This window comes from Pecten maximus, chromosome 10 (assembly GCF_902652985.1).
Source record: "Pecten maximus chromosome 10, xPecMax1.1, whole genome shotgun sequence".
In the NCBI taxonomy this organism is placed as follows: Eukaryota; Metazoa; Mollusca; class Bivalvia; order Pectinida; family Pectinidae; genus Pecten; species Pecten maximus.
This window is the reverse complement of record NC_047024.1, coordinates 10,707,856-10,720,142: the sequence shown is the minus strand read 5'-3', so window position 1 is coordinate 10,720,142 and position 12,287 is coordinate 10,707,856. Positions and strand designations below refer to the sequence as shown.

The window sequence follows — 12,287 nt, the reverse complement described above, 5'->3', positions numbered from 1 at the left end:
AAATAAAAATAATAAATGATATTATGGAGTTGTCTATATGTACATATATATACAGACCGGCTATAGCACAGGAACGAAGTCGTCTCAAAGCGGTTCACAAGTGGTTATTGGGCCTTTTAGCAAGCAGCTATGGTCTTAACCAAGTCTCCACTCCCTGGGGAGCATACCGCTGGGGCTGCCGTTAACAGCTTACACATGACACTTCTTGCACAGTCCTAAAACCTACACATTTGCAACTGAGTTGACTGGAACAAAACAGAATAAAGTATACAACACAGCGCAAGTGCATTCTATTACTAAACCACCGTGCGGAACTCGAACTAGCGACACTTCGATCACGTAGCACTGCGTCCTACCATTAGACCACCGTGCTGGGTCTCGAACTAGCGACTCTTCGGTCATGTAGCCCTGCGCCAAACCACTAGACCCCCGTGCCTTCACAATACATTATTAATAGTTTAAAACATGAAACATGCCAGATTATGTCAAGTAAGGCAACTTGCTTCCTCGAACAAATGTAAACTGGTTAATTATCATACTTCGAAGTAATCATTTCATAACATTTAAAGTATTAGTCGGCGCCCTAAAAATAGAGCGCAAGAATCACAAGTTCAAAAGAGGCGACTGACTTTGGGATATGACAAGATCATTAAAACTGGCGTTTGTTGCTCCGTGATTGTTGTCCAGCATTGAAGATACAGAACAGGTTCTTTCTGCTGTCGATAAAAGCGCTAACGACATGACATTGCAGTGAACTTGCACTATAAAAAGGTAATCACCTTAAATCTGTTCTTCTAGTCACCACTGTAGATTGACATTATTATGTTGATTGGAAGTCGGACAATGCCAACTAACATGTTTGACGTTAGCCTGTATAGAGTAGCATTGTTTATTTCGATAGAGTATCTTATATATATAAAGTTCTTGTTTACAGGTTTCTTAATGAAGGGATCAGTACTGATTAGTCTGTCAATGTAATGCATAGTATTGTGCCATGTCGCGTTTCAATTGTAAAATCGTGGTGAGATTACTTGTTTACCATTTAAATGAGGTCATTAGCATCCTATAACGACCTCCATACTGACAAAATTTACACGGAAACACATTAATATCGATTCGTAGTTTTCTCTGACTTGTTCAGGGAATAGTAAAAAAGATGCCGCCCTTAACTTTTTGACTGATGATACTGACGTCCTGATAGCCTTACTCATTTCAAGTCATCGACATTAAATGAAGCGACATGAACAAAAGCTACTTTAGAGATTAGAGCATCATCTGTAATTGCGAAGATTTTCAATATTTTAGGAATAATGAGCAACTGAATAATAACATCTATTTTTTGTTCTTTAATTTTTTTTGTTTTACTACTTAAATTGATATTTTCTTTTGTTTTGAGTTAATGTTAATATCTTTCATTGATTAAAGATATTTAGCCAGTTTTGGCGAATTTAATCTTGAAATATTTTTTGACATTGCATTACTAAAATGAAAACCCGCTCCGTTGTGTGAACTAGTCCATCGCTGAAAATCATCATAGCATATTTTAATCAATATTTCTATTAAACCCTTTGTTAGCAGCAAAAAAAAAAAAAAAATTCAAAGTTCCACAAACATTACTAATGATGTTATAGCGAAATTCCCCTAGTACAACGGCAACAATGTATAATACAATTCTTATATCTCGTACAAAACATGCTCAACACGTTAATACAGCTATCCGTGACGGCGATATTTTATGGTTTCTGAAGTCAAGGGATTGTACAAAGACACCAGATATTATTAGTACCTTTCAATACCAATTGAGTGAAAGATACAGCAGAGACAAAATAAATCCCTACCACTACTCCGTGTGTTCAGTAGGTTTCATTTAATACGAGTTGATTCCAACATCATCTTTCTGTTCCAGGGCCGATAATGATTTGGTATTATTAGATAAAGGCTTGTTTCTTAATCTTCCTGCTGGTTATTGTAGATATATTCTCGGGTTTCTTTATCCTTTCCCTCTACCTGAAGCGTATATAATATAATTTCCTACTCTTCATTTTCAAATTTGGTGAGTGGGATATTTGCCATGAACCCGTGCTCTTTCAAGGGCTCTCTATCATTTCATTAATCAAACGATATTTTTGCAGGAAGTCGTTTGTCTTTGATATAGTGCCATCTGCAGGTCAACGCTATCGATACTATTGGCAGTAAAGACCTAGTCAGCAAGGGGTGCTAAAGCATGTGTTATTTACAACATCGATTAATTAGGGTGGTATTTAATTTTGAATGCATGTATATTTAACAGTGTTAAAGGCTATTTTTTTATAAAGTGTATCAGGATATTTTATCTGCAATTTGCTCCCCATACGTTAATCATTTCAGTTATATTTAATATAAAATATGTATAGTAAACAATCTTATGAATAGGATACAATAAATTATCTTCTTTGAGAAATAATTCCTATAAAATACTACATTTCATTGCACACCTCCCGCAAAGAGTTACGTAAGATTTAAGCAATGAACGGGTTCCCATGCTACAAATGTACATTTGCCCACCATACATCTTGCTTCCATATCGATTATAACAACATTAAAATCACTGTTCAATACTTATATTGACATTGTCTTACCATTTTCGTCAATTTGGAAAATAACTAAACCAACACAAACAAATCCCGCCTTTTTAATGTCACATGACCAACTGGGTGTTATAGCCTGAGGCACTGGGTGTTATAGGCGTATGGTGGCAACTGCCTCTTAGGATTGTGTCAATGGGGAAATGCGGAGCAAATGTAAATATTTAAGCAATGAACAGTGGTTTTAATGTGATTATAGTCGATATGGCAGCAAGATCTATGGTGGCCAAATGGCATGGGAACCCATTTGTCCACCATACATCTTGCTGCCATATTGACTTTAATAACATTAAAACCAATTTTCAATACTTAATTATTTGCATTGCCTTACCATTTTCGGCAACTTTGAAAAAACTAAACCAACACAAAGAAAAATCCCGCCTTTTTTAATGTCACATGACCCATTGGGTGTTATAGCCCGAGGCACTGGGTGTTATAGGCGTATGGTGGCAACTGCCTCTAAGCATTGTGTCAATGGGGAAATGCGGAGCAAATGTAAATATAACACCGTGGCGTAGCTGCAATTCATTTAGTTATAGGTCACTTCCTCTTCAGAACACTTCGTTGCATTGATATTGATATTTTCCTGAATAACGTCTGAAAAGATTTAAGAACTGATATTTTCATTACATGTTTAACGACTCAACACAGGAAAGTTCTTTAGAGTCCGTAAATGAACAACAAACAAACGTAAAAATGCAAGAGACAAACTTCAGTACTCTGTTCATTTAAGATAATAGAATTTTGTAATATATCACATCTTCTGTACAATACGACATCTTTCAGGTTGCGAAAGGAAATTATATAAATCTGTTTAAAACGCATTATGGTAAAATTTATATAAAAACTATACACTTATGAAAATGTAGTGACACGATTAGCTCCATTATATCCGTTATACGCTTTATGTTTTTTACCAAATGCTCTTTCTAAAATCAAAACTCTGTACAAATTCTATAATATGCACACATAGCTCAAACATCCACGGTCAAGTTATGATTCGTGTGTTTGCGATGACTTGCACACTTGATAAATGTTAATGATTTCGATTGGACAGGAAAGAACCTTGTTATGAAAACACCTTTTTTATTAGATCTCAGAAATTTGGGTATCCTCTAGTTAGGTACGGCTTTGCGATACCAAGCGGTTACCAATCAAATTAGACATTGCATCAAAGAAATTAGGTAATGCAAAGCCTTACTATGTTTGTCTATATCCTCTCTATGTTTGTTCTTCTTTCCCTTGTTTATCTTTCAACATTAATGGCTGCTTATAGTAACAAATAAGGCAGAAAACTGGAACAATACTAACTAGAAACTAGTATTTGATAACCGAGTAATGATGCAGATTGGTACCCCTAAAATCTGTTCCGGTTTTTGGTAAAGTAACGGTCTCGTTTTGCATGTCGGTATTATCTTCCAGCATGTATGTGTTCCTAGTAACCTGCTCTTTCACCGTCTACTCGGGAATACAATTTATTGACAAAATATTAAACTATATAGTAAATCGATTTATCGTGCTGAATGCCTGCTCAGATTTCTTCGATATTATGACATCAATGTAGGAGTCTTTTGTTTCAGAGCTGCCTCCCTTTTGTTGCGATACATTGTTTCAACGAATTGTATTGCTTGAGAAAAAAATGGATTTTGGCATTGGAGGAAACCAAAGCCATCTCTCAAACCATTGGGATAGTGTATTATTATTTCAACCAAGATACATGGACACTAAATATCATAACAGTATAAAAGTGTCCCCGACCCACAAACAAAGCATAACTATTGAAGCGAATCTCCCAGTTTCAGCTGTATTCTTATATACATTTGAATAAAAATTGAATTTCTAAAAGGTACCAGGAAATTGGCGATATACTTCCGACTTGCCCAGGTATATTTAAGCGATAAAATGACTTTTCATGGTCACGTGATGTGTATACTGTGTTATATCTCGTGGTCCATTTTCCTTTCAATGTAATATACATATAAATACAATCTCAAACTAATGGGAACAATTTGGATGCTGATATTTGCTGGATGACGAATGAGATTTGTTTTATGGCATATCGTTTACTATAATGGTTGAGCAATTACACAGTTTATGTCAATGCACAATGTCAAGATATATCATATATCTGTGATAACTACTAATATTTAAGACATGACATTGGGACGAACATATAATAACAGATATTGACAGAAACAAACTAAAGTTAATAAAATCCTCCTTGTAGACTCCTTCAGAAGCATCATCCATCTTTAGTGGTACGATACATGATGTCTGTGTTGATTCAGACGTGGAATTGATTTGTTCTGCATGGCGGTTTTTAGATTTGCCAACAATATCACCATGGCATCACATCAGCACTGGGATTCGTTAAAGATGTTTGACTCCAATTCTCTTGTTCGGTGTGAGACATTTCGTGTCAGTACAACATTTCGATAGTCTTTGGGGATACGGGACATAAGGATATGGCTGTCATTGACAGGTTTTTAATTTGATATATATTCCTTACCATCAATATAAGCAGGACATGTATTAAGATCCATGGATTGACACCAAAAGGTTTCGGCATGGACAGATTCATGACATTCAGAGTAATAATATTGATATAAGTATATATTATCGTAATTGGTTTTCTCATGAAATATATGAGCATTATTGATTACCAGTATAATGTATACAATTATCATATGTTTCTATTTACGGATTAAACGTTCTTACAAGACCCAGAATCATTGCGGTGTCAAGGAGACAACGAGAGAAATACAAAAGAAATGAAGGGAAATACATCAAGTTCCACAGTGTTAGTATTGTATTGGGGGTAATAGATATTTGTTTATCTCTTCAATGTGCCCCAAATAGATAACTGGAATTGAAACCTTCCGATTCTGCACGGGAGGCTTAAATCCGCCTACTACAATCGACATGCCGTGTTCTCCAATGCGCAATGTCCCCAGAGATCGGAGAACCCACCACCGACCTGCAGACAGGTCTTACAATTTGCCAACTTCTACGCTATGTAAATGTTAAGGTGGATGGAAATTACAAAAATATTGGTACACTATTGAGCTGCAGACATGGTTATGATGTTTGTATGTTGCAATTATCTCTTTGAAATGAAGATTTTTTTTCTTCTGACTTACTGTTACTTAAGCCAACGTCTAGCATACAACTAACATAGTCAATGAAGCATAAGCTCCGGTCTGAACAGAGCATTTTTTCTCATTTCCCGTAAAGTTAGATATGTTACCGCGTGCATTGCGAATACTTTTTTTGTCTCTTTACATAAATGCCGATTTTATTTACATATTTTCAGGAGGAATCTGTGTCAAGGTTTTTCACCGTGTTATTGTCGGGATCGTTTCAAAATACCCACCATAATATTGCTGTTTCCATTAAAATGTTTTTGTTTTTTTTTATCTTTTCAGCTCAGCAAACAGAGACTATGCTGACAGCATTGATGATATCTTGAGTACATTAATAGCAACACAAGACCTAGGAAGGTGAGCCATTTGTCCATGTAGAGACACGTGAACAGGCATTTATATGTATTACTAAGGTGATCTCTATTTTTTATTTGGCCGCGTGATTATGAATCAACTGCCGGAAGGTAACCGCCCCGTAACGACCCTTTGGTATTCGGATTTTCACAGGTTGAAATAATGTGTCTATACCTAACGAATTAATTGTGTTAAAAAAGAGTTGATATTGGTACTTAGGGGTTCTTGCATAGGCGTACATTAAACCAAGAAAATGTTTAGCGATTGAATGACATTCAACGACGTAATTTCCAAGATTGCCATGTGAATATTTCATTTATTCCTATTTTGCTCCAGTTTAGAATTACTGTTTTATCTATGATTTGGTATTCATTTGTGAACAATATTATATTTTCACGTTAAGCAGTGTCATTCATATCGAGTATAAATTCCAGATAGAGATATTTATATGGTTATCCTTTACATCGTATATATGATTTGTTGCAGTTCCCTTAACCATAAACATTTAATCAGTATTATCGAATAAATCAAATACATGTATATACATATGGTGTAGTCAAATATTACTTTATCTTCCAATTGTGTCGAATGGCATTTCCGGAATTCGTTAAACTCGTTTTCGTTTTAGAAATGTAATAGTGAATCATTGACATTATTTATATTATTTATAAATTACACATTAAAAAAGAGAAATGTTTGTGTTACTGTCAGATGATGATGTACAGATAGACGTGTTTGATGTCCATTTCTATGATTCATAAAACCGTTTTTTTCATAAATATTGTCTTCTTTGATACTTGCTCACGTTTGGCCTTCAGTTAAGCGTTCGTACTTTATGGCTCTGGCCTCTTATCTGGTAGATGCTTTTCTCTGTTCGATGTTAAGCTTAAAACTGACAGCAAGATCATGTTTGTCCATTGTCAGTTAATATGATCGAGTGGAGGGGCACGCTATTGTGTCTAAATGTGACATTCTGTGTAATCTGACAACAGAAGTGTATGTCAGTGGTTCCGCTCCTTTAATGACCTTATTGTGCCTTAAACAATACCATGCCAAGCCAAACCTCTGTAACTACGTTGTGGTATATTTGATGTGTTTCGTCCCTGGATGTGGTGTTGGCACTTTGATGGAGATTCTATTGGTGTGTAACAACTGTTATATTTTCTGTCAATGTATGTTGTCGCTGTCATACTTGTTCAGGGGTGTAAACACATTTCCCTTTTTTCTTTACAGAGATAGACGTGGGTTTACCCCAGACGTAGGTTTAGGATCCAGGTGGGCGTCTATAGAGCAGCTCACCAATCAGCTCTTAGGTACGTTACGTCTCCTTACAGGAGTAGACTGATTCCCCCCCCCCCCCCCCCTCTTTCCCTCCCACCCTCCACCCCCACCCTGCGATTTATCATTCAAAGGTATATGATAACGGCCCAGCGATTCGATTTGATCATATGTAGGTTATACAAAAGTATGATTAACCCTCTGGTGTATTTTGAGATTTTGCCTTGTTTGCGAGATTTAAGATTTTTAGCCGGAATCACCCGTTATCGCCATATCTTATAAATCAATTTATACAACAAGTACGTTGATAACATTTTATTTGTATTTCTTTATTTCTTTTAGCATTCGATTATTTGTTTTACTAATAGCGTCCATTAAATATGAAAGGTTGTCCAGATTGCTTTTGTATATCATTTTGCTCTCACGTTTAGTCAATTACCTTTTAACACAGTAACCATATACCTATATAAAACAGCATATCAAAAAAATGCTACTTCGACCATGTAAAAATGTCCAGGAAGCGGCACGCTGCATTTTTATATTCCTTACTCGGAATATACAGATTAGATGTATCAATTACTAAAATTAATATATTAAGGTTATAATCACTTGCCTGTACTTTATGTTTCTTTGATTACAGCCCGTGAGCATCTTAACAGCGGAAATTCCCCAGGCCGGAGGTAGTTCAAACACAGTGGTCAATTGACGACAAAATATCTTTTTTTCATATAACTATAACATGCAACATTTAAGAATAAAAATGAATGTTTTCACATCATTACTTACGTTTTTATTTGGACGATAATTCGAAAAAGTTGAAACCAAGCCTCATTAAGTTAACTATTTCTGCACAAAAAAACCCCAAGACATTTCTTTTAGAAGACGGAATTTGTATGTAACATAACAGCTTGCAACATTAGGCTATACATGGTGGAGAAGTAGTTATAAAGCGCTCTGGTTCCATGAGACTAAATGGCCTTGCAATATATTGAGGGTAACAAAAAGCCGTGCATCAAGATTCCTGAACGTTCCTAATGCATATTCTGGGAAAAGGAATTTATATTAAAACAAATAACATAAACTATTGTAGATAAGTTAATTATCATAAAACAGAACAATAACAAACATAGCATTTTGGTGAGGTCGATCATATGATATCAATTTAAATTTATGACTAAAGTATCCTCCGATAATAATTAGATATTGGTATTTAATCTTCGATAGCATTTTATTGTATTCATAACACATATATGTAGCATTAACATTGTCCAAGTATATATATCTGAATGAACTTCCTGGACAGATAATTATTGACATTGCACCGCATGTATTCGTATAACTGCAGATACAATTAGCATAATGAATTAATTAGATTTCATCTATTGAGTGATAATATTGTAATTGATTGTTATATTGAAACAACAATTAAACATAGGTGCAGGAGGCTGAAATCTGATAGTTTGAGATATCAAAGTTCTATATTCTGTGTGGGTAGGAACAGTGACAGTTCTAATAATGTCGGCGACATGGTCGTAGTCATTTGAGAGATCTTCAATGTAATTCTCTGTTTGGGAATCAGAAAAGGGATGGAATGAGCCCATATCAGTAACTTGTCCGTTCCTGATCTACTATTGCTGCGGCTCTGGCTGGTATTTTGATCATGGGGACAAAGTAAGAAGGGGCCGGTTTTGTTACATTGTGGCACTTTTCCGAAGTTTGTCAGATTCTCTCTCCCAGGGCGCCCGAACTGATGCATGGCGTCGATAAAAGCTTACATCAATAACAATTTAATCTAACAAAAATACTTTTTCCAGACATGTTTTAAGAATGTTTCAGATAAGTTGTTTTAGTATATAAATTAACATATTCCTGTTATTGTGGTACTTGATTGATATTTCAATTATTTGTTTTACATGTCCTATCTTTTTCTGTAATAACTGTATGTCCTCGTGGTCGCTGGTGATACATACACTTATTATGTATGTAGATCAAAATCAGTAACACCTGATAGATGGGAGTAGGTAGACTTTATCTTGACGGTTTAATTCCTTCGTAATAGAGTTGAAAACACATTTTGATTACTAAATTACATCCCCTTACTGAGATTAATGTCATCATGTCTTTCCTTCTTCAAGTGCCTTTGAATACCGCTTCTATACGCTAATAATGTTGCTTGACAAGCATTTTGAGATAAAGACTTGACCTTCATCAATAGAATAAGATGCAGTGAAATTGTTTATTCATGGCTGCCAGATACACTCTTAAGAGCCTGAAAGACGCCCTAGTAGCTCGCTTTGTGTTCTTTAAATCAGAATTTTCAAGAATGCAGTAATATCGTCAGTTGATAGATTTGGTAATCTGGTGTCGTCTGCCATCTTTGATTGTTTACGCTTTGTCCAGGTCGGCAAAACACTTGTTTTAAGCTGTCTGTGATGTCAAAGATGTCTAAAAATAACCGAACAATACACTATTTTTGTAAAAAAAAAAAAATTAAAAAGAAAAAGAAAAAGAAAAAAAAATTGGGAAGCAACGTCAATATTGTTTTAAAGGTGATCATACGACCTGATTTCAGCCAATCAAAAATTGCTAATAATAAACATATATGCGACATAATATCTCATTACGAAAATTTTTTAACCACTAACATTATCATAAACATCATCTTTTTCATAATTTACGATTGATTTGAATAATACGATGTGATTCCCAATAAAATATAGTCACACTGGCCGGCCTTGCAGTAAAAGGCTGGTAAAAAATGCTGGTTGACAGGGTGTTTATAAAAAAATCGATTATTAAGTAGTTCCCCTTGATATTACCATACAATGTCAACTATCTTGCACGCAATTGACACATGGATAAACAATTGCTTTAAATGTTTTTAGTTTTTTAAATACGTTATGAATTAATGCATATTATTTTAATAGTGTAGTATAATTACAAACATATTTACAAAAGCGTCACATAGTAGTTTGCATCATTGCATGCACAAATGTTACTTACATCATGGATTTGTTTATCTAATATTCCAGTCTGTGCTTGCATTTTACCTTTCCCTTTTTATGTCAATAAAACTATGATAGACCTTATCAAAGGTATTTGGATGCTACAACGTAGAAGAGTGATGTTATTAGATACACGCGGGTTCTGGTCTTCATCAAGGAAAACAACACAGAGTAAATAAAATCGTAATTCAATTCAACTCGATCAGACGAGTGTGTACTCGATAATACGAGTGTGTATTCGATAATACGAGTGTGTACTCAATAAGACGATATAATACTCGATAATACGATAGTGTACTCGATAAGACGATAGTGTACTCGTTAAGATGATAGTGTACTCGATAAGACGAGTGTGTACTCGATAAGACGATAGTGTACTCGATAAGACGATAGTGTACTCGATAAGACGAGTGTGTACTCGATAAGACGATAGTGTACTCGATAAGACGATAGTGTACTCGTTAAGACGAGTGTGTACTCGATAAGACGAGTGTGTACTCGATAAGACGATAGTTTACTCGATAAGATGATATAATACTCGATAAGACAAGTGTGTACTCGAAAAGACGATAGTGTACTCGATGAGACGATGGTGAACTCGATAAGACGATGGTGAACTCGATAAGACGATAGTGTACTCTATAAGACGATAGTGTATTCGATGAGACGATAGTGTACTCGATGAGACGAGGGTGTACTCGATAAGACGATGGTGTATTCGATAAGACGAGTGTGTACTCGATAAGACGATAGTGTACTCTATAAGACGATAGTGTACTCGATAAGACGAGTGTGTACTCCATAAGACGAGTGTGTACTCGATAAGACGATGGTGTACTCGATACGACGAGTGAATACTCGATGAGACGAGTGTGGTCTAGTAACAAAGTAAGAAAAAAATGAAAATTAATATAACGGAACCAAGCAACGAGCTCAATTCCGATTTCTGATCGCGCTAGGAAATATATCAATTCCATCGAGGTCATGATGCAGGCCATACAACTTTCACCAGATCATACCACTTCCACCAGACCATACAACTTCCACCACACAATACAACTTCCACACACCTCGATATTGCAGGGGTTACGTTCACTTGCGCTCCTTTTAACCCTGGAATACATAATGCCGTGGCGAAATCGAAGGCACTAACTATCTGTTGATGTCATAAATACATTGACCCTTGACCCATGTGTGTATGAGTGGAAAATTAATCTTCAATGGAACAAAGAGTATACACAAGTACATTTATTGTTTTGTTTTGTTTTATGTTATCAAATGTCGTGACAATATCAAGAGTCATAGTGGGACGGGTGGCAAATACAAATTGCTAAGTTGACGTGTTTATTTTAAATATCACAGAGGAGGGACAACCAGGTTCAAAGCCAGACAATTTAACGGTATGAAGACCTCAAGAAACTGGTCCTTTTGATTCATCCACAAGGTATCGAAGATGAGGAAACACAAGAATTAGAAGAGTGAAGCATTACAAAACGTCGCCTGTTACATTTGTATATCTATCAATCAACACCTCTATTATATTCTCGCATTACACACGTCTTCTCTCCACTTCGTAGCACACAAACACAACACTCAAATATACATTTGTTGCATTTAACTTCCGTTCATTATAGAACTCTCGCTTTACACACTAGCGTCGATCAACAAATTACAAACGAAATCGGGCTAGTAGATGGTTCCAGGATTTCAAGGGCACAGGGTGTAAAATGCAAACACTGTTCGAGCTCATACAAATTCAACATTTGAATAAAATTATAATAAGCCGTAGTTTTAACTCATCCCCGGCTGGTACGAACGGAAGAAACAGTAATGAATTTTGCAAAGACAAAGACAACACAATGTCTGATAAATCATCGATCAAC

At 35.6% G+C, this 12,287-nt stretch overlaps 1 protein-coding gene across 1 annotated transcript in view; it reads left to right on the top strand.

Moving 5' to 3' along the window:
* LOC117336219 overlaps positions 1-8,174 on the top strand; it is a 31,303-nt gene extending 23,129 nt beyond the window's left edge. The window contains exons 3-5 of the mRNA XM_033896676.1: positions 6,050-6,124; positions 7,355-7,434; positions 8,040-8,174. Of these exons, the coding sequence (XP_033752567.1) occupies positions 6,050-6,124; positions 7,355-7,434; positions 8,040-8,083 (199 nt within the window). The 3' untranslated portion in view covers positions 8,084-8,174. The remainder of the gene's footprint in view (positions 1-6,049; positions 6,125-7,354; positions 7,435-8,039) is intronic.
* The last annotated feature ends 4,113 nt before the right edge of the window (positions 8,175-12,287 follow it).